This window comes from Takifugu rubripes, chromosome 17 (assembly GCF_901000725.2).
Source record: "Takifugu rubripes chromosome 17, fTakRub1.2, whole genome shotgun sequence".
In the NCBI taxonomy this organism is placed as follows: domain Eukaryota; kingdom Metazoa; phylum Chordata; class Actinopteri; order Tetraodontiformes; family Tetraodontidae; genus Takifugu; species Takifugu rubripes.
This window is the reverse complement of record NC_042301.1, coordinates 12647911-12668829: the sequence shown is the minus strand read 5'-3', so window position 1 is coordinate 12668829 and position 20919 is coordinate 12647911. Positions and strand designations below refer to the sequence as shown.

General features: G+C 43.9%; 3 protein-coding genes and 1 long non-coding RNA gene across 10 annotated transcripts; 2 read left to right on the top strand and 2 right to left on the bottom strand.

Moving 5' to 3' along the window:
• Nucleotides 1–1806: 1806 nt before the first annotated feature.
• On the bottom strand, nt 1807–8512 carry tmem154 (transmembrane protein 154). 3 transcript variants are annotated; one of them, XR_003891530.1, is made up of 11 exons: nt 8198–8510; nt 7693–8080; nt 7034–7129; nt 6152–6220; nt 6002–6043; nt 5777–5932; nt 5587–5641; nt 5309–5385; nt 4660–4717; nt 3202–3294; nt 1807–2596 (listed from the first exon to the last, which is right to left on the bottom strand). XR_003891530.1 is itself a non-coding variant. In XM_011612964.2 (10 exons), the coding sequence occupies exons 2-9, from the start codon at nt 7796–7798 to the stop codon at nt 4686–4688; spliced, it is 633 nt and encodes a 210-aa protein (XP_011611266.2). In that variant the 5' UTR covers nt 7799–8080; nt 8198–8500; the 3' UTR covers nt 1807–2596; nt 4660–4685. The 3 variants fall into 3 exon arrangements, 2 of the variants coding, with proteins under 2 accessions (XP_011611266.2, XP_029706482.1); XM_011612964.2 differs by lacking the exon at nt 3202–3294 and having other exon boundaries at nt 8198–8500; XM_029850622.1 differs by lacking the exons at nt 3202–3294; nt 6002–6043 and having other exon boundaries at nt 8198–8512.
• Nucleotides 8513–9168: 656 nt separating this feature from the next.
• Nucleotides 9169–11028, top strand: tma16 (translation machinery associated 16 homolog). Its single transcript, XM_011612966.2, has 7 exons — nt 9169–9282; nt 9357–9460; nt 9877–9914; nt 10005–10089; nt 10197–10345; nt 10428–10470; nt 10570–11028. The coding sequence occupies exons 1-7, from the start codon at nt 9280–9282 to the stop codon at nt 10745–10747; spliced, it is 600 nt and encodes a 199-aa protein (XP_011611268.1). The 5' UTR covers nt 9169–9279; the 3' UTR covers nt 10748–11028.
• Nucleotides 11029–11215: 187 nt separating this feature from the next.
• marchf1 (membrane-associated ring finger (C3HC4) 1) lies at nt 11216–18112 on the bottom strand. Of its 4 annotated transcripts, XM_029850621.1 has the most exons (9): nt 17938–18112; nt 17438–17805; nt 14812–14862; nt 14575–14642; nt 13343–14134; nt 13053–13233; nt 12808–12952; nt 12066–12110; nt 11216–11972 (listed from the first exon to the last, which is right to left on the bottom strand). In XM_029850621.1, the coding sequence occupies exons 2-9, from the start codon at nt 17522–17524 to the stop codon at nt 11650–11652; spliced, it is 1692 nt and encodes a 563-aa protein (XP_029706481.1). In that variant the 5' UTR covers nt 17525–17805; nt 17938–18112; the 3' UTR covers nt 11216–11649. The 4 variants fall into 4 exon arrangements, with proteins under 4 accessions (XP_029706481.1, XP_029706480.1, XP_029706478.1 ...); XM_029850620.1 differs by having other exon boundaries at nt 17438–18112; XM_029850618.1 differs by lacking the exon at nt 17938–18112 and having other exon boundaries at nt 13343–14642; nt 17438–17467.
• LOC105417703 (uncharacterized) lies at nt 16737–19724 on the top strand. Of its 2 annotated transcripts, XR_003891532.1 has the most exons (3): nt 16737–16838; nt 18628–18789; nt 19443–19724. It is a non-coding gene; the product is annotated as an uncharacterized lncRNA (long non-coding RNA). The 2 variants fall into 2 exon arrangements; XR_003891531.1 differs by lacking the exon at nt 16737–16838 and having other exon boundaries at nt 18598–18789.
• Nucleotides 19725–20919: the final 1195 nt, after the last annotated feature.

The following is a 20919-nucleotide window of genomic DNA, read 5'->3' as shown; positions in this document are numbered from 1 at the left end:
ATGGATGTCGCAAAATGATGATGACACGGTTTTGTTTGCGACTGGGCGCTTGATTATGACGTTTTAAGAGGCTCCTGATCGCGTCATAAAATTATTGTGGGATACAGTAAGTTTTATTTTTTTTAAAAAAAGCTTTAATTCTGGCATGGTTTATTAATTGGGGTTTTTATCTCCTGAAACTGTTCAAAATGTTCAATTTTTAGTCCTTAAAAGCAGGATAATGAGCCTCTTATGCTTAATAAAACTAAAAGTGCATCGCCTAATCTGCATTTTTGTAGACAACATTTATGGCTTGATTTCCATATCAGTATTGCATGACTCTACATCATGATTCTCCTGAGCAATTAGAAAGGGGGGGAAAGCTCTAAAATGGCCTTTTGTAAAGAGGAGTAAAGCTGCAAAGGAGGACCTCAAATTTTAGTTTTTCATTTCAGAAATCGTACTGGATGGACTTTTCGTGTTCCTTGCAAATGCGATTAATTTCCTCATCGGCAACAATAAAACAAGAGGGTGAGTTATTGTGGATAAGGCCGCTGCTGCTGCTGCATCTGCTGCCCAAATTCGCCGTGTGTGCAGTGCCAAGCATGGTTAGCTTTGGCTCACGGTCATTTTCATGGCCTATATCAGGATCCTCCAGGGACAGTCTGGAGCCCTGAGATATCACTAAGCATTTGGTGCATGCGATCCTGAAGGCAGCGTCTGGTCAAGACAGGCTGAAAAGCAGAACCTGGAAACAAAGGACGGGCATTGACAAGATCTGCATTTCTTTGCTGAATACTGTCTGTAACTGTGGGCTTTTATGGAAACCGAGATGTCTCTAGAGCCTCCGAGCAGCAGAAGTCTGCAGCATTTCATCTGTGTTTGGGTGATTTTATCAGTGAAGCCAAGCACAACGATAACAGTGGATCCTGGAAATAATGCCTGAATTCTTCCCCTATAAGCGGAACACGTCACATGCTCAGATGTGTTACGTTGTGTGAGCTGTTTTGTTGACTTGCGAACCAGTTTGGCCAGAGTTTGGCAGCGTGTGAACAACGGCATGAGAAAACCGCAACACGCTCCTGCACGCCCCTGTAGGAGGACCTGGATTTTCTCAGTGATCCAAACTTGTGCAATTATAGGTTGTAAACCAATAACAGCTATGATCATCTGTCTGAGCAGGAAGAAAAACCTGAGGTGATTGACAGGTGTGGGAGAATAGCGGTGAAATGAAACCCGTCGGTGGCGGTGGTGGGCCTGACCATCCTAGCCTGTCTGACCTGTAGGGGCGGGGCAGCACAAACAAACACGCCACAGGTAAGAACAACAGGCTGGCTTCAAAGAGGGCAGGATGAAAGCTTGCTGAAGAAGGTGTGTCACTAGAGGAACTGAACACAGGAGATCATCCCAGGAGGACAGCTGATGCGTCAGAAGGCTGCGAGTGATAAACATCGGGCCCGTGAGTGGACAAAAGGTTGTTCTGTGGCCTGAATTCGACCAGAATGTCTTCAGAATTTACACTTCGGACCTCTGAACTGGATGTCAACAACGTTTTTGCTGCGGTTCACTAATGTTGGACGAAGGGGGTGCTCTGGCACCAGCACATTGTCAAAGACGCAAAGATTTCTATTAGCAAAAGCTAATTAGCATTGTGTAAAATTATATTTTTGCAGTGTTGTGGTTGGAGTTGACCACCTGAGATGGGAACAAGTGTAGAAAAAGACTAAATCGTGGACTCAAGTTAGACTTTCGGAGCAATAATTGAAGAGAAGTTTGTTTCTGAATCCTGCTTCAACGTGCACGCGCGGAACAAATTAAACACTCTGCTGAAGAACTATGACAACTGGCTTTATTGGCAAGAAAATATATTCAAAGCATCAACAGCAAAACAACAATAACACAACCTTAAAGGAAATATTCACAAAAGATAACTCTGAAACAAACAGAAATCCGTGTGTTTTCTATGTACAGTGCAAGATTTAGCAAAATACTGACTGACTGCCCTCACATTTGGACCCGTGTGATGACTGTTTGGACAGGAAGCTCCACAGTCAGAGGAAACTCTGATCAGGAGCAGCTTTTAAAAAGCCATTCCAGCAATAATTCAGAGGGGGGGAAATAAAGCTCAGGAATGAAATCCAGCTGATTTCACACTTACAGAGTTCAGTCTCTGAATAAAAAAGTTTCTCTGCAAAACCTCAGAAGCCCCGCGAAGGCGTGAAAACGTGCGCATCACCTCAGCTAAGACCTGCAACAGGAACAGAGCAGAGAGGAAAAATTCTTTTGTGAAGGAATTCATTCATTAAACTTCTGGGTTTGGTGCAGAACACTGCTCTCTCTAAATGTTTCAAATTCACCATAATACAATTTTTAAGTATCTCAATAAATAATGACATTTGTAATTCATCAAAAAAGGAGCATCTGCAGGTTGAAACTCATTTTTGATCCATTTGGCGGTGAGAAAATACAGAGACGGGCAGACGGATGCTCAGGGAGAGTTGCAATGATGTTTTGAAGGGTTTCTGTTGGTGATGTTGTTTCCCAGGAATCCAAACAGTTCTAATTGGCACAGTTGTTGCAGGTGCATAATCTGTGTTGTGATCGTCCTCGTGCTTACCTGCGGGGATGATATAAGAGAAAGAGACGATGGTATCAGGGCCAGTAGACAGAGGTTGTCCTCTCTGAACTGGAAACAATCCAGGGTGCGATCAACACACAGTCACATGGTCACATGTCACACTCCTACACTCTAAAACTCAATATATCTACAACAAAACAAGCCCATGACCTAGAATGTGTTAAAATGTGCATTGCACAGTGCAGAAGAAGCAAATGAGTGTGTATTAGCCTGCGTATTTACCTTAAACAAGGTTGCCAGTTTCTAAAGGTGCAAAATGTGGGGCCAGTTTCATCTGATGACATAAAGTGTCAGTAATGACTCACTGCGGTCATCAGCCTCCACACACACAAAAAGACACCCAGCAAAAGAAAAACACGCTTGCTAATGGAACAAATGAAGTCAGGTCATGAAGCCAAAGAGAACGTCCATTGCTATGGCAACATGGCTGGCAGAAAAATAGCCTGTCCCTCTCTGAGCTTTGTGTCCTGCTTCAGTGACATGAGTTTTGTGCTCAAATAAGAAAAACTGATGAAGCTAAAGTCACAAGTTCCAAGATAATGCTAATATCGGGTTAGAGCTTTGGTTAAGGCTATATTACCTACAAAGTTAAGTGGGCCGATGAAAACATGTTTCCATTTTTAGAAGTCCAAAGGTTTTGCTTCATTTTCACTTCTCTTTTCAACGTCACTTGCAGGCTTTATAGATAACAGAAAATAAAACTGCATAAACAAATCAATCTGATGTCAGACGGACGAAGGTAACTGAATGCTAAATATGATGTCAACTTTAGCGTTTGGCTGCAGTGTTTCCAGCAGAATCTAACAATCTGGTACATGTGATGTCAAAATAGAGTCAGTTTTCCTGTGGAACACAACTCCATTTTTTGTCCATTTTTTCCCTATTTTGAACCCGTTTTTCCACCTTTCCACCAAGCAAGAGGCAGCTCTCCAGGCTTGCTTTGTCTTTCTGTCTGTAACTTGACCTGCTATAGTGGAATTTCACAGGTCTGACAAACAGGCCGCAGCTGCTGCAGGAGATGGCATCGTGTTGTGCAACTGCAGCCCCGAGCCTTCTTGTGAAACTTCGGTGTGTACAGAGCCCCTCTGTGCTGAATGAACGCACCATCTAAAACCTTTCACAGCTTTGGAAATAAACCCTGAGTAAAAAGCGACGCGTAAACAGTCAACACTTCGATGAATGGACCTTGACCTCGCCTTCCCAACACTTCCAGTAAGGAGACTGTTCCAGGGTTAAGTCGCACCACGGTCCCATGCTTGCCTGTCTGTAATCACTAACAGATGTTAGCAGAGCTTGTACTTTCAGACAGCGCCGTGTTTGACGAAAGGTCATCGGCGTGAACGGAACGTAGCTGCTGCATCCCAACAATAACAAAGCTTTTCTTACTCACAAATGCTTCAGTGAGCAAGATCTGTCTTTCCTTGAAAAGTATAAAAGCAGGTTCCAGCTTTTAGACATCCTCTCTGCAGTTATCAGGATTAGGATTCACGATGAGATCACAGTGAGTTTGTATTCACACCTGCAGGAATCTGGCTTAATCATTGACCATTCAGTGCCAGAACACACTGCTGTTCTGTTTCACAGAGGTAAATATTCAGAATAAAATTGGTCCTAAATGTAATAAACCTTAGATTTTGACTAGCTTAGACATTTAAAATGATGACATTTTCACTAAACGACTTCCTGTTGGGACTCCTTCCTCCGTGTGGGATTGCTTGAGGCTGGAGTGTTTCCCAGAGTGGTCAAGTCTCAAACTGCCCAGTCCCGGCCTCAGCTCTGAAGCCATGCAGGTTTTCCTTTAGATGCTCTTTCCTGGTACTATTTGACCTGTTCCACACAAAATTGTTGTTGTTGTATGTGGTAATCCTCGGGGTTGCAGTGATTATCCCAGTTGCCTCACAGCCAGAAGCTTCTGGGTTCAAATCCAGTTCAGGTCGTTGATTGTAGAGTTTGCATGTTCTTCCTGACTAAATGGCATGTGTCCTGTGATGGACTATGGTAAATATTTCTTAAAATCATCTTTCAGTGAAAAAAATACTTACAAAATTATGCTCCTCATCAAATAATTTTATGTCCGCATCGATTCTTTTGCAGCTTCACCTAGAAGAAAACATGAAAAGGCATCCAAATTTAAAACAAAAAAGGCAATTTTCTGTTCTGCCAGTGGTACCGATCAATAGAGAAACAGCTCCATCTGCTGGACATTAGTTGGTAATGGTTTAATATTTTAACTGAATATCATGTTATGTTATAATCAGAGTTTAATTAAAAATAAAAGTCCAAAAATAAATCCCTGTCATTTGGAATTTTTTATGACGTTTTCAGGATTGGCTACAGGGAGACAAGACAGAATTTTAATATCTTTAATTACTATTTCAGGTCCAGGCTTTTGTTAGTATAATGACTATGGTTAAGGTTACAGTTAATATTAAGTACTGACGTGTTGTTAAAGTGTAATAAGGTGAATAGTGTTGTATTACTACTCAAGTCAGAGTGTCTGTTTTGGGCCACTGTAGAAAAGGGGCGGGGCAAAGCGTTAGTTACCCTGGAGGGGGACCCGCTGCAATAATTGAAATATTTACTTACAGAACCGAAGCAATAAGCAAGTAAAGCTTGTTAAAATACTGCTAAAAGTGGCTTTTCAGATTGGACCTGCCAAAGTGTTATTCTTCATATTTGACTGATACCGACCGTCTTGTTGCATCCACTGATCCAGCTCTTCCATTTCCAGCTCCAGCACAGACGGCACATCTTCTTCAAACATGGGCCTGGGGGAAAAAAAAGATCAGATGTTGCTGTTGTTTTCTACTCTGCTGTGCTAATTTAACCACAAACATCGTGACAGCATGAAGAAGAAAAAAAAAACCTTTACACATATATAGCTTGATTACAAGAGACTCACAGTTCATGCTGAGAATTCAAAGGGAAGAAAGAATGAAAATTCCTCCGAACACACGACTAATACTCACATTGGAACTTTTTCTCCAGGTGAACCGTCTAAATACGGATCCTCTTCTTTCAGCCCTGTCAGGAACAAAAGCTAATGACTAAACAAGCTGAGTTTTTGCCGGTAAAAGCAAATGTTTCAGATATTCAGATTAAATCTCAGTCCTGCCGACCAGCTCTTTGACATCCGGGGGTCTGTTGTGACTGACGTACCTCTCTTTTTTGCTTTTGCGTTGCACCTGCGGCTGATAACAATACCGCCGACTATCGCGGCGATGATCAGCATCACCAGGCCCACGGGGATCAGGATGATGGTAGGACTTAAACTCTGGTCCTCCTCCGATACTACATCGGGATCCGTTTCACCATCTGTGGATTAAACGAGACAGTTCTGAGTCACCTGTGTAATCGACACTGTTCTAATTTGATTTAGTCCACCTCCAGATTCTTCTGTGACCCATGACCCCTCAGTATTGTCCACTGCGGCGTTATCAAATGGAAGACAGAGGAGGAAATCAGAAAGGAATTTCCTTTGAGGGATTTGGATTTACTTGTGTGTGTGTGTGTGGGGGGGGGGGGGGTCATCACCTATAGTCTCTTCATCTGTGGGAGGCGGTTCCAGTGCTGTGGTGGTTTCAGAATCGTCTGGGACAGGTTCTACAAGAGACGAGCCTTCACCAGACTGAACTGACAGTTTCACTCAAAAGACCAGAAATACACGACCCCAAAATGACACAGAGTGTGTGTGTGTGTGTGTGTGTGTAGATGGAGGGGAGGGAGTATCTCAACGCTCATCCAGAACTCAGAACAGGAGAGTTTGGGTCATTCCTCTCAGCTTCTGTGAGCTCAGGTTTCTGTCTGTTTGCCCCTCTGACCTTTAAACTCACTTGATCAAATGTGATTTTCACATTAAAACTAATTGACTAATTGACTTCAAAGCTGCTTAAACAAATGACTTGAAATCAAACCGTAAAGGCGGTCGTTGTTGTTGTGAGAATGTGTGCCAGAATTAAAGTGAATTATCCATCGTTTGATGGATAATTCAGGGAACACTGGTCTTTCACTGCTCCAAAATCTTAAGCATCTGAAATATTTTCCTCAATATTCAAGTTGATGGTTTTAAATAAACTTAAAAAAATAGGACAGTGAATATATATTGTACAGAAAAGCAGATATTGGATGCTCATTGATATTTACAATAACAAAATTCATATTCAAACCAATTTGTCCATTCTGGGCTACTGTAGAAACACCCTCAATATGTATATGAACAGCTTTATCCTAAATTAATATAAACACATTTATCATAATATGGACAGCGATGCATTATTAGCGTGTGCTTATCAGTTTGTACATCACGCCAGCGCCTTCTTTCATCACATCCTGAAAATGTTGGCAAATCTCTCTAACTTAAAAAAAAAAGTGGCTTCCTTGAGCGGGTAACCATTTGTGAACCATCAACCGCCCCACCTGTTGATGCATCGCCTTCAGCTGGCTCAACTGCACTGGTGTCCTCATCTGTCACAGCTTCTGCAGCTTCATCATTATCTTCATCTTGGCACAACACTGCAAGTAATCGGAAGAGGTGGGGGGTGGGGGGGTGGGGGGTGAGACTGAGCGGAAGTGCTGCCCCCTGCAGCAACCCTGTGTGGCTTTATTATTCAAAGCGAAGCAAGCAGCTAAACTGTTGCTTTTCCTTTAAACACATTTTATTTAAACACCTGCCAATGTGACACAATACAGGAACTAAGGACACGTTCAAAATGCTGTTTTCAAAATGCAGACGATGGCAGAATCCAGCTGTTAGTCAGAAACACGTATGTGATGTGGGGAACTGAGTGTTTCTACACTACGGTTCACTGTGTGAGGAAATCATTCAGCCCATCATTGGCTTAATTTAAACAAAAGAGGACTGAACGGCTGTGAAAATCCAACAAACTAAAGCTTGTACAGCGTAAAGTTTTTAAAAGGCAGTTTTAAAGAACACTTTGAAAGGCTACAAAACATCATTTTACTTTTGAGAGGTAACTATGAATGGTGAGATTTTGCTTCCTTTCAAACACAGAAAGGCGTTTCACAGGCAAAAGCAATGTGTTGTGCTTTTAGGAAAAGGAATCTTTAAAGCTTACCTGTCCCAGCACTCAGCAGGAGCAAAAAGAGCAGAAGAAGTGTGCGCTTCACCCGAGAGCCTCTCATGCTGCCAGGCCACGGGACAGACATAGTGCCATTGTGCATCTGCCTTCTTCTTTAGTGTCACAGCATCACACTTCCTGATCTGACTTCATACATTAAATGGAAGGAAAAGAAAAAAAGAGTGACCCATACACACACACACAAACAGTCATTCACACACACACCCTCAGACTCTCAGATAACTCATTGGGATGTGACGCAACCAGCTGAGTGCCTGTCGCCACAAGTTTGACGCCTCCTCTGCACCGGCACACGCACATTCCTGCCGGATAGGTATGCAGCCCTGCTCACCAAGGAGGAGGAGGTGGAGGAGGAGGAGGAGGACTACGAGGAGGACAAGGAAAATGTCAAAGAAACATTAAAGCTGTATCTCCTGAGAAAACTGTGACATCAGCGGCTGCTCAGAATGCCTGCGGGGCCTTTTGCCTGATCATAAGTTACCCATTTGTGGTAAAATGATGACCGTGAATAGTTCAGTCATGCTGTTGTGATTATCTATGGACCCAGGGCTTCCTGGACGAGGGCAGGCCATCATTGCTTCAACTACCAGAGAAATAGAGCAGAGCGGCAGATGTTTGAGGTCTCTATCTGTGATGATAATCAATTCATCGCGTTCAGGATTTTAAAAAAAAGTGATATCGCATTTACTGTGAATTCAACCACAAAGTGAGGCACTGAATATCTATGTTAGATGATCAGTGTAGAATGACTATAATTTATGTCAAAAACTGAATCATGCTCTCAGAATTGTATATAATAAACCATTCATTAAGATGTTATAAATGTTGCATATGATCTATAAATGACAAATGAGTGGACAAATCACTTCACTGACACACTTTTCTCTGCGGGTTCTCACCTAACCTGATTGTTTTAACATATAAATGAATGAAAGAATATGACTGGTCTCAACTGGCCCCACCTACACATTTTAAAGCTGTGCTCATTTGAACCCATTATTATCTCTTTATCAGTTGATAGTTCTTTCATACCTGGAGTCATTTTGACACACCGCTCTGTGTTACACAATCAAACACAGTGAGGCGAATCCCTCACCTGTGTAAAATTTAAACGAATGATTGGGTTTCCATTATTGCATTGCACTGACAAGCACGCACAGACTTGAGTTATCATTAAAATAACATCGATAAGGATAACAAACTACCAGATCTGGTAAAGTGCAGAGAATTATACTTTATGTAAATAAGTATAAGAGATACCTGGTGGACAGTAAATACCGAAAGTATGCAGAGAGGCCCCTTGAACATTGAAGGGCGGTCGTGAGCAGTACAGCAAAAAGAAATTCCTGTAAAAACTCAATGGTGGCAATTTAATGTCGTAATAAAAAATGTTGTTGGATCTGTTTGATTAGTATTCACACATAATTGTTTATTTCGCCGTATATATTTAAGGTATGTTCAACGAGGAACCATTGTTTCACGTCATGGTCGCTAACGGACAAAACACGATGACGGAACAGCTCACTTCCGGTTAGGTTTTGCGCGTGTCTCCACACATCAGAAATGGTAATGAAATAAAGTTCATTGATGACAAACTAAATGTTGTAGCTATGTCACGATCGCTCAATTGTGTTTTTCAGCCGAAACTTCAGAAAGGCAAAGCTCCGGAGAAGGTCGTTCATCCATACAGCAGGAAAGCAGCTTACCTTGCCCGAGAGGAGACCAGACTGAAACGGAAAGAAAGGTGTGTGAATAACAGAAAACGCACCTGGTGTTACTACAGAGACAGAAAACTGTATTTTGCTTAATTCTAAAACGGCTTTTTAAACGTTTAAATTCTTGTCAGGTATATATATATATTAACAAGAAGACTGGGGATCATAACAATGAACAAATGTGCAATATTAACTTTAAAAATACATTTAAATGCATTGTTTAAGATTTCAGAGGTGTCCTCCTGATATGTCATGTTTTCAATAGGTGACCTGTAGAAGCAGCCATTTAATATGGGTTTTAAGTATGGCAGATTTATCTCTACCCATAGAGCTTCCACTTCATCCATCGTACACAAAGCTTTTTGGCTAGAATATGATTCTTTATCACTGTAATATTCTGTAAGCCTTTCTTTGATTGCAAGATGTGTTTTCCATTATTCCGCAGGCAGAAGAATGACAAAGCTACTCGTCTGAATGTTATTGGTAAACCCATTTTTCCTCTTTCTTTTCTAAAAACTTGCATAAATAAATCAATTTGGGTCTCTTTCTTTTTTTGTGCATCTCAACTTTAAGGGGAAAAGCTGCTGTGGTTCCAGGGCCAGTTGGATCCAGAAAAGATGAGTTACGCCAGAAAAGATGCCTGTGAAATCATTGAAAGGTCAATAATGTTTTTGTTTTGTTGTTGTTGTCCTTGTCAAATCAAAAGAAATTGCGCAGTTGGTTTATTTCATGCATGATGGCGACAAATGTTTTATTTTTGTGCAGGTACCTCCACAGGTTTGATTCTGAACTTGAACAAATTGAGCTGATGAATGGGATCAAAGGTCGGCAGGGTCGTCTCCATGGTGCCAGAGAAGCTGTCATCAAACAGACTATTGAGCGAGAGCGAGCACAGTATGAAGGCATCGGATTTGGTGAGTGGCCCTCACATACAAACACATGTGCCCAGTTATTCAATGACAGTGTTAACTTTGTTTTCATACCATTATCTTTCAGAGATCCCAGATATCCTCAATGGGAAGCACTTGAAAACATTCAGGCAAGTGGTCAATAAAGTCATAAAGTGGTCAAAACTATTGAACAGACAGTTAATTGGTTTTATGCTCATCTTTGGTAAAACAAATGCTTTATTTTGCAGGGAGTGGACCGGCGATCTAAAGAAGCTTCCGAATATTAAACTACGCACAGTGAATAACAAAGGTTTGGATACAAAATCTAAAGGGACTGAGGACAACCAAGAGGCGGAAAACAATAAACAGGATGAAGAAGATGACCTGGGTAATGAGCCTGACGGTGGGACGTCGATGTCAGATTGACACCGAGTTGGCTTTTAAAGAAAAACTCTGCAGTTCCAGAACTGCCCCCAAGATGGAGGTATTTCCCCAGAGTACTGTCAGTCCTCCCGGAACTCATCTTGATGCTCATTCATGTCAGACTAGACTGTGAGGAGGTTCTACATTCAGATGTTTATTGAACAAACAAATATGCATCACTTGTTACCTGAATATTAAACTTTTTACCAAATTGGAGAAAAATGTCATTACAAAGATGTAATGAATTGTTGGTTTAAAAAAAGAATTAAACCTGTAGAAAAGTGTAAACGGTCACTTTTTCATCGACTGAAACTCTCACAGTGTCGAGTCAAATACCAGATGACAACTTTTAAAAGTCTACTTTTACGAACTGTCCAACCTGAAGGACCTCGCAGAGGCCCACCTGAAGCTGCAAACTGGTTTATCACCAACTGGGAGACTTTTAACACAATATTCCTATCATTTCTAATCAAACGGCTAAATTTCCCTTGTTCAAATAAACTCACCTCAACATACACTTTAAATAATTCCCAACAGCTCTTTGGTGTCTGATTGTCCAAGAGAAGTTTGTTTCCAACAAAAGTGCTTTTGCGTCTGCCACCATCTCAGACCCAGTTTTATGTTACCCCAGATCCTCCACAAGGAGCCATTCTCCACAGAAAACATTTGTTGGACTTCACATGATGCCTTCAGCAGCCTCCACTGAGGATTCACATGTTCACCTTCAAGAAAGTGCATACAGGAGAAAAACAAATATTCCACTTTAAACTGCTTAACCTGGTGGCTTTAACTTATTCTCCTCTCCGAGGACCTTATTTCAATCTGTCAGTTGTCCTTGAGCTCTGAAGAACATAGAATCTAAATTGGGCCACGCCAACGGCAGCCACTGGTTGACTGTGCATCACTCAGACTGGGTTCTGAACCGGTGCTGCTGTCTCCTCCACCGATGTGTCAGAGTCCACCTGAGTTTCTGGTGCTGGCACAGGGGCCGGACTCACTGGGACCTCCACAGTTTCATGCCTGCTGATGGTGGTGGCGCTGGTCCGGGCCTGAGAGCTGTGCAGTCCTTTCTCGGGACAGTTCTGCACCGTGATGATGCGGTTGAAGGCCTTGAGGCGGCGCCATAGCTGCAGGTAGACTTTACACTGGATGTACATGAAGATGAGGCCCCCCGTGAAGCCGATGGCCACCACGATCAGCTTGGTCCAGAAGGGCCACTCCAGCACACCTGCGTCAGGGCCCAAACATAAACACCTGTGAGTCAACCTGCAGGAGGAGGAGTGAAGGGCCATGACGGTGGCGTGGACAGAACTGGGCTTACCCTCTGGAGTATGGTACTTCAGCAGAGAAACTCTCCATAATTCCTCTGCAATCAAGAGCGAGCGCAATGCCTCTTTATTTTTACGATCTATGACTAGTTGTGCTCAACGTGGTAAAATACAAATGAGGTTCTACTTTATTCTCTGCCGCTACGCTTGCCACGATCACGACACGCCATCGACAACCACAGAGACCACACAAACCACCGGGGGGGGGGGTCTACTATAAAATACGACCAATTTTATCCAAAAGGGGGATTGAATATTTATTGATGACATTTATTTATTTAATTATTTATAGCCTATTTTTTTTTACTCAATCTCTCTGATGTTGAGATATCTGGGAAACTTCTGGAAAACCCTCCACGAAAGATCGTCAAATCCAAATTGGTCAAATGGAAGGGGTTAAACAGCAAGAGGGATGGAAAATTCTCTAAATTTCATATCCCGGCATGATTATAAATCACCTTAAACGTCTCTTAATTATGCCCTTTGTTGCGGAGTTTTGAGAGGACCAACATGGAGCCCTCCAGAAAAAAACTGCTTTGAAATATCTTTTTACATTTTCTTTTCATCTTACAGGAGAGTGAACGGCCAACACCGGGGGTTAATTCTACCATAAACACACATATTTGTACAAAAGTTAAAACAAAACAGAGTCAGACAGGTGGAGACAAGGGGGGCTTCACTACATAAATGTTCATGGACGTCAGCAGTAATAAAGGGGGATGGGGGGGGACTGACCGTTCTTCCCGAGTCTGATCTCCTCCGCGGTCCTTTTGACCAGGACGTAGACTGACCACAACATGCACACTATTGCTAGCAGGTGAAACAAGACCGAACAGTAGATCTTCCTCCTCTCACTCTTCGACATGTGGAGCTTCTCCCACTGCAAGGAGGGAGAAAGTGGATGCTGGTTGGTGTAGTTACAGACGGGATGCTACTGTTTATATGCATGTGTGTGTGTGTGGGTGGGTGTGTGAGCCCACCGAGCGCAAAGGTTTGAGCTTGGTCTCCATCACAAAGTCGAACTTGCAGAGCTCGCAGCAGCGGGTGTCGGAGGATTTGATCCACTGGTTGAGGCAGCCCTGGTGGACGAAGCTCAGGCTGCCCGTGCAGCGACAGGGCATTATCAACGGACAGTCGTCGTCGCCCTCACAGTGGCAGATCCTGCGCAGGAAATAGTGCACGCACATTTACCCTTCGCCTCATAAAAGTGCTGCAGCCGGCCAACAGCTGGCACCTGTGCGGCCACACTCCTCTGTAGATGCGCACTAACCTGCAGACCTCCATCTCAGAGTCATCAGAATAGTGCATGGGTGCACTTCCGTTCATACCACAGGGTTTCTGAGGGGTGGGCACCGACAAGTCCCCACCTCCTGACCCCTTCTCCTGGTATTTCTTAGTGATGAGCTCCTCGCCGTCCTCAGCCAGCGAGGAGCTGTCTTCGGGGCTGAGGGACTTGCAGCTGTTCTTTGTTCCGCTCTGTGAGCTCCCACCGTCTCTCTTGGCTGAGGCTTGGCTGTTGTGCCTCCTCTTCAGCCCTCCCGTCTCCTCCACCACGCGCCCGTTCTCGTTCCCCTCGTCCGATTCCACCGACTGCAGCACCATGACCTCTGTTTTCTCGTCCTCTTCTTTAACCTCGTCCGGGCCGTCCCGTTCTCGGCTGCTTCCGCTCCGGCGTCGCACCCTCCGGGCCTTCTCTTTGCTCCAGCTCCGGGACTCGCGCCGGGCCTCTTCCTCTGACGTGGAGTCGCTCTGTGGGGCTCCGCTGCAGCGGAGGCGAGGGGGGAGCTCTCTCCGGTTCCTGGAGGTCCGCTCCCTCTTCTCCCCATGCTCGCTGCGGTCAGAACTGGGGCTTCGGTCACTGCGGTCAGTCCTGTCAGTCTGCTCCTGTTTAGATTCCACGCACTCAGCGGCAGAGCAGATGCTCCTCTTATGCCGGTGACGCCGTTTCACCTGCTTCTTCTGTGACCCTCGACTGGTGCCGGTGACAGTCACAGCAGAGTGGGCGTGCTTATTTGGTTTTCTTGACTCAGCCTCCTTTTTTAAATGGGCCAGGTGGCCAGAACTGAACACAAACACAGACACACATATACACACAGATGGAAACAAGTAGAAATAAGGAAATGAGATGGACACAACATGACTATAGCAACATAACGTAAACCAGTGCAGTGAAGGTGAGTAGTTCCCCATTTGTGTATTCATCTTAAAATGTCTTTTTGAAGGGAAAAAAAACTTAAAAAGTGACGCTACAACAATAAACACAACCTTGTATGACCATAGAGAGACAAAATGAGATGATGAACAGTGAGCGCTGTAACGTGACCCACACCGACTGGCCATTGCATCAGATGAAGCATCTTTCTGCATCTTTCCAGAATTTCTTGGTGGTGCCGTTGGATTTCTCGCTCCGCTTTAATTTGGACAAAACCCTCGAAGAGCAGCCGCAGGAGATCCTATGAATGTCAAGTCTGTTGAACAGACCTAAAGAGGGGGCCGGCGTACCTGCATATGTCCTGAGTAGACGGGGAGATCGATACTCTTGTGGCTGTGGTCAGTCCTGAGTTGCTGGCCTAAACCAACAAAGCAGACAGTCAATACTGTAGTAGGACCATCATGATGAGCGGTTTGAAAGATCTTTTAGCTTCAATTATAACAGATTCTGCTTGGATGACGTGTGGTGTCACACTCAGAACTGTGAACTTAGTATTGACCCTTTACGCTCCGACGGTCGGCCGTTACCTTGGAGATGTTGCTGGATCGACTCCCGGAGCGTCCAGGGGTCTTCCTCCCCTGTGGGGAGGCAGAAAACACGTGAACAGACGCATGCTGTGCTTGTAGAGATTTGCTGTAACCAGTTCTGTGCTGATTGAGAGTGCAGTGCGTGCACATGGCCTTGCTGCTGACCAGAGCTAAAGCCAGACAATCCAATTACCTGATTGTCCCACTAAGTATATGCACTTTGCTGCAATCTGTCTATTTAAAGCCAAGTAACTGCACTTGTTCCAAAACCCCTGACTGTTAAACTCTGAACTCATCCCAGCCGTCGGCTGTCTCATCAGCTGCCTGCAGCGTCTTAAGGACACATGAAGTTGCTGCAGCTGAGATGACGGGCATTAATGGAGAAACACGCCGTTGTGATCAGGCCCAATCAGCATCAAATCCCCAGTCAGGGGAAGGAGTGTCTCAGTGAGCTCCTGTGACTGTTGGAATTGTGGTTGAAAACACACTGGTTTTCTAAAAAAAAAAGTCTGCTGTGTGGTGAGCTGCAGAGGAAACGCTCAAACAGAATTTCCCTCACTGTCGTGCGAAGGGCTGGAGTTGATTTTCAATGACCCAAAAATGAAAGTCAAGATCGTCCACTGTGCATTTAGTTAATAAAATAATAGAAAACCAAGATAAATCATTATTTCTAAAGACAGAAAATGTGGATCTGTGGATAACAGGATCAAGTTGCAGGGTAACTTGATGGGATCTCCTGATTCTAACATTATTTATTAAATGTTCTATCGTTTCCGTGACGTTTGTTTTTATGTGTCAAACCACACTTGTGAGTTGTGGGAGCAGAACAACTGACTAAATAGCACTTACAGCAGGAGACTGCAGCCTCTAAGCTGATCAAAGGATTTGCTGGCTGCAAGATTCAAATCGGTTTTCTCTCTCAGGTCTACATAAAGTGTAGTGAAATGAAGTCAGGGTTGAAGCCAGACTTAAAATTAGAGTCTCAGGCTTTATTAGTGGATTTATATTTTAAATTTTCTCTTGTTATGGGGGGAAAAGTAGTGGATCGTTTCATTAGAATGTGTCTGTAAAACGGGGATTAGTATTTGTATTCAGTGCCTGATCGATAAGTGCTTTATTTTTGGCTTCAGTGTTGCCGTGTCAACACCGCTGTTTAAAAGGGGAACGCTCTTGAACTGCAAACATTGAAGTGTTTAGCAAGAAGAGATAAGTTGACCACAAAACCACCAAATGCGAATTAACTCAGATCCACAAATGTGCAACCGTCCTTGACGGCTCTACTCGTTCTCATGCTTCTGAAGACTACCATCTCACACGCTTTGCTGCGTTTTATCCACCTCGTCATGTTCGTCATTGTAAGTCAAGATGTCACCATTCTGTGGTTATAAAGTCTTTCAGCAGAGGTCAAATGGCATCATTCACCCCCTCGCCAGCTCACTCTATTCTGCTTCATCTGTGTTGTGCTGTTCAACATCAGTGACATTATATACTGGACATATACTGGTATTCATTTTTAATTAAAATAATTTTTAGGCTTTTATTTGGCAACATTAAAGTTGGTCATCCGGATACTCAACAGCATTAAATATAAATCAATCGTGTCATTTTATCAGGAAACATTTGGGACAAACATCAACAGTGAGCTGGATTTATGCCCCGCCCATTTTTCATTAGAGGAAGACAGCTAGAACACCTAAGTGGTCCAGGGCTTGGGTGGGTAGGAGGTAGCTCCACCACGGTGTTTACTACATTCTCCTGTTTCTTCTGAAGGAAATCCTGAGATTCAAGAGCCAACTGTACCGAGGTGACCCCCATCTGTGTATCTCATCATCCCACATCAACTCAGACTACCTCCTCACTAGAGGGGCGACCTTCTGTGGCCCAACAGCCAGTTATAGCAGCTGAGAATTGGATCGTCCCGTCCCCTGCCGCCTTGTGCTGTGTGCGGTAAAGGTCGTGACCTCAGCCGATTATTGAAGCGTGTGCAAACACGTGGACGCGCCGGTCAGAAAACCTCTAATCTCAAGGTTAGCGCCTTCTCCTCTGAAAGACACACGCGTGTTTCCATTGGTCATTTTAAGCACACAAAGTGACTTTTGTTGCCGCTCTGTAGCCCGTCACGCGTCTTAATCTCATGATTTTCTGGAAATATGAGAGCGTCTCAGCGAGAATCAGCTCAATATTATTGTGGTGAAAGATGACGCAACACAATTACAGACCAGGTCATGAGGGCCGAATCCACAGTAAACAGGTCATGGCTAAAGAAGGTAAATGTATACGCTCCGGTCTTCAGTGAAGAATCGGATTCTTTGCAACCAAAGAGACCATTAATGGACGGACTAAACCAAAGTGTGGGAAGCAGTGATGTCATCAGCCCATCACTGAGGAAAAAGATGGCTCAGTTCAATTTATAGGTGGCTTAAATCACACAAGCTTAACCAAACCACCACTTCAAGTCACTAAATCAATAATAACCTGTTGGGACATTGAGCATCAGGCTGTGTGAAGGCTGCTTGATTAAACCAGCCTCTATAGATGCTCCGTTACTCTGGTCTCATCTCAAACACAGAGCAAAGCGAGTCTGTTACTCAACACTGGGCTGGAAAACTGCGGGACAAACACTCACCTCAGCGCTGTCTTTGGAATAGGGAGAGCCTTTGCCGTGGCCCGTCGCCTCCCTGGCTGGAACCACGGTTATCTGTTGTACTGGCATGCTGCTGTTTCCAGGCAACACTCCGGTGCTACTCCCACGGGTTTGTCAGCACGCCGGGCCTGCCCATCCTCTGATCCGTGTCCCTGCCAGCGCTCCGCTGTCCCATCTAAGAGCTGCTCCCCGGAAATGCTGCTCCAGAATCGCTCTTTTTGTTCGGTCCGGACCGTTTCATCTAAAAGTGTGGCGATGGAATGGGATTAGATCGCCGTGGCAACACATCTCTGGAGCTGATGGGATGTGAGGTTGTCATGACGATTGAGAAGCGACTCTGCCTCCTCCTGCTGAGCGAGAGAGAGAGAGAAGTGTGGTGGGGGGCGCGTGTGCAAGAATGTGCCCCCCCCACACACACACCAGTGGGTGGAGCCAGTATTTTGTCATGCTTGCGATCTATAGAGATTTAGGTTTAGGCTTACCTCAATCTCTTCATCAAACCAGCAGTGCTGCTAACAAGATTAGGAAACCTGTGCCCATGAGAAGCGGTAACACACAAAGCGGTACTATGACCGGATTCTTCAGAGTGATGACAAATGTTAAGCCTCATTTCTTCAGTCATGCTGAGGCACAAGAGGCAGACTAATCAGCCCAATCCTGCAGAAACTGCAGGTGTGTCCACAGCCCTGGCGATGAAGGTTGGGGTTTAAAACAAAAGGTTCTACTTAAGCACTATAAGGTTTGTAAAAAAAAAAAAAAAAAAAAAACAGCGAGCAGGGGCTGCTTAAGGGATCTGTGGGCAACCAAAACCCACAGAAGTGCCTCTCTTTTTGTGCCCTGTGTGCAGGAGGAGTGCACATCACTGTTAGGCTCCTGATAACCAGTGTGGCGACGGAGCCCAACATGGCCGCCATGACGGTGCATCTTCCGTGCTGTGAACACATGCAGATTACTGTGTCAACAGCAGGGTTTTATTTTACATTAATGGTCCCCCGATCACTTTCTGTTCCTCCAAAACCTGCTAGTGACAAAATATGGTTTTGAGTGTTTGGCTGGAGGTGGTGAGGGGGTGGTGAGGGGGTGGTGAGGGGGTTGGGTGTGTGTGTGTTAAAGTTCCATTGCAACATGAAAGTTACAAACCACTAATGAGAATGTGCTTGAATCTATGGTAGAGACACTGACTCTCAGGCAGCGGCTGTAGATGGCACCCATATTTGCTGAGCTGGAGGCAACCACCATCCTCTTCTCTCTGCTGGTTTTCGCCCTCTTCACCCTCACCGGGATGCTCAGCGAGACAGGGAGCGAGCTATTAACCAACGTAGCGCCATATAAAGGTAAAATCATGTTACTTGGGGATATTAAGGAATGTGAAATGTGCTATTTTCACGCCAACCCGCTGCGTGAAAATAATTGATGCAGCAAGTTGCATTGCTGCATCAAGTTAACAACATGGGCTTTTGCTGCGCTGAAGTTTCGAGATTATTGGGGAAATTTGTGCAGAATTCATGACATCGGTTAAATATCGCTGATAGACAACATCGATCTGTAAAATGTTATCATCATTCCATCGAGGCAGGGCCTGAATCAACTAATCACATCTCATTTATGTGGCTGTTTTTAGTCTTTTTCTACAGGAATGTTGGAACACATATTAAAAATGTTGTTTTTTTACCATTTAAGGTGAAGGTAAATTTCCTAAAAATGAAAAATGTAATAAATGCATTTGGTTAAAAGAAAAAGAAAATGAATAAATGGTATGAAAATGAGCTGCAGATTACAAATTATCTGGTTGAAAGACTAGAAGTTTTTATTTCCGTGTAAAAAGGTGAAACCTGCACAAAAATGTGCATAATAGTGATAGTGAATTTAGTGGATTAATGACCGTCAAGAAGGATTTACTGATTTATTCATCCAAATGAAATAAACTAAAGCAAAAAGGTGTTAAAAGGGTTTTTTCATTTTGGGAATCTTATTTTCTGTCTAACAGATTTCAAACAGCAGAGCAAGGAGCTGCTCGTCTGAGACCAGATAAAGACTGAATCTCTCGCCCAGAACTTCCTGATCAGCACACATCTGCCATAATCTCGTGTTGGCGTGTGACAGCATGAGTGTGTGTTATCAGTTCCCAGGCCAAAGTCTGACTGTTGACCTGTGTGTGTCTGTGTACTCTGTTATAGGATCCAGTGTTACCTGCTTCCAGGATGAAGCTTGGAGGCGGGGCTTAACCCATGTTAAAATAAATGAATAAACAAATACCTGCTCGAACAAACACAGTGTTTCACACTTGCGTTTTTCCTCCCGTGTGTAAGACAAGACAGAAAAGTTATTTTGTTTGGATCTTTGCATCCCAAAATATCTCCTGGTGAGTCTCCATTTTCTCTTTTTTACCTTTTAATCGACACCCGATGTCGTTGTAAGAAGAGATGTATCCTATCAGCCAAAACAGTTGTTTAAAAAGCTGCACAATGGCGTCAGCTCTCTGAAGGAAGGACAATTTAAAGTTTTAAATAATTCACTATGATCAATACATTCCAGACAAAGTACAGTAAATGTAACCCCTTTCACATCTTTAAAATTTTCGTTTTAATTATGTATTTGTTTTGAGAGTGTCGCAGATTATTTCTGTGTGCAGGTTTAGAGCTAGTTTGAAAATCCTGAATTCCTTGTAATTGGGACATTCAAAGTTTACAACCTGCCGATCCAGTGATCCGCAGTGATCCAGTAACCAGATGTGACTCTACCGCCCCCCGTCGGACTAGACAGTTACTACACCTACATACGGTAGAACGAATCAAAACGAGCCACGATATGAAAATGAGTGACCTCTGCCCAAAAATATGGATTTAAGTTTGACGTCAGGTAAATGTCAGAAAGCCAAGTTTGCTAACCTGTTTTTTTATTTCAGGTTGAGGACCCATATCCCATATGTGCATGAAACAGGTTAGAAATGTGTAAATTCACCCAGAACATCCCAACTATTCATCTAATTCCTACAGCCGATTGCTTGAGAACATTAAAGTTGATTCATGCTGTAGATGGACCTGCCTTTCTCTGGCTTTGAGTTGACCTTCATCACCATCGCCTTCTTCATCTTCTCACTCTACACGTTGGCTTCAATCTTTATCCAACCATCAGCAACAGAATCAGGTATACATTTCTCATCTCTCTCTCTCTCTCTCTCTCACACACACACACACACACACACTCAGTGCTGTGAATCTGTCCTCAGATACTGACTTTGAGGTCCTGGACTCAAAAGCGCTCACCAAAAAGCAGCGAGTGATCACCAAAGAGGCTCAATGGAGACGGAGTTGATCCAGCCCGGTCTGCAGTTGAGGGAGAACAAAACCAGCAGGGTTTAGTGAAGAAAATCACAAAATAAGCAGAAATGAGGCGCATGCCCTTCAGTCTTTTGTAGGTTGGTACTGGTATGTGCAGACAGATGCAACGGTGGGAAAAAAAAA

What these genes read in the sequence shown, in the direction of transcription:
- tmem154 (XM_011612964.2), bottom strand. Translation starts at nt 7,798, where the DNA reads ATGCACAATGGCACTATGTCTGTCCCGTGGCCTGGCAGCATGAGAGGC. An exon ending in CACAGATGAAGAGACTATAG is followed by an intron (nt 6,044 to 6,151) that starts GTGATGACCCCC and finishes ATAACGCCGCAG; the next exon opens with TGGACAATACTGAGGGGTCA. An exon ending in TCAGTGGATGCAACAAGACG is followed by an intron (nt 4,718 to 5,308) that starts GTCGGTATCAGT and finishes GTTTTCTTCTAG; the next exon opens with GTGAAGCTGCAAAAGAATCG.
- tma16 (XM_011612966.2), top strand. An exon ending in AGACTGAAACGGAAAGAAAG is followed by an intron (nt 9,461 to 9,876) that starts GTGTGTGAATAA and finishes ATTATTCCGCAG; the next exon opens with GCAGAAGAATGACAAAGCTA. An exon ending in GTATGAAGGCATCGGATTTG is followed by an intron (nt 10,346 to 10,427) that starts GTGAGTGGCCCT and finishes ATTATCTTTCAG; the next exon opens with AGATCCCAGATATCCTCAAT.
- marchf1 (XM_029850618.1), bottom strand. Translation starts at nt 14,439, where the DNA reads ATGCAGAAAGATGCTTCATCTGATGCAATGGCCAGTCGGTGTGGGTCA. An exon ending in AGCTCAAACCTTTGCGCTCG is followed by an intron (nt 12,953 to 13,052) that starts GTGGGCTCACAC and finishes CCCTCCTTGCAG; the next exon opens with TGGGAGAAGCTCCACATGTC. An exon ending in GATCAGACTCGGGAAGAACG is followed by an intron (nt 12,111 to 12,807) that starts GTCAGTCCCCCC and finishes TCTTGATTGCAG; the next exon opens with AGGAATTATGGAGAGTTTCT.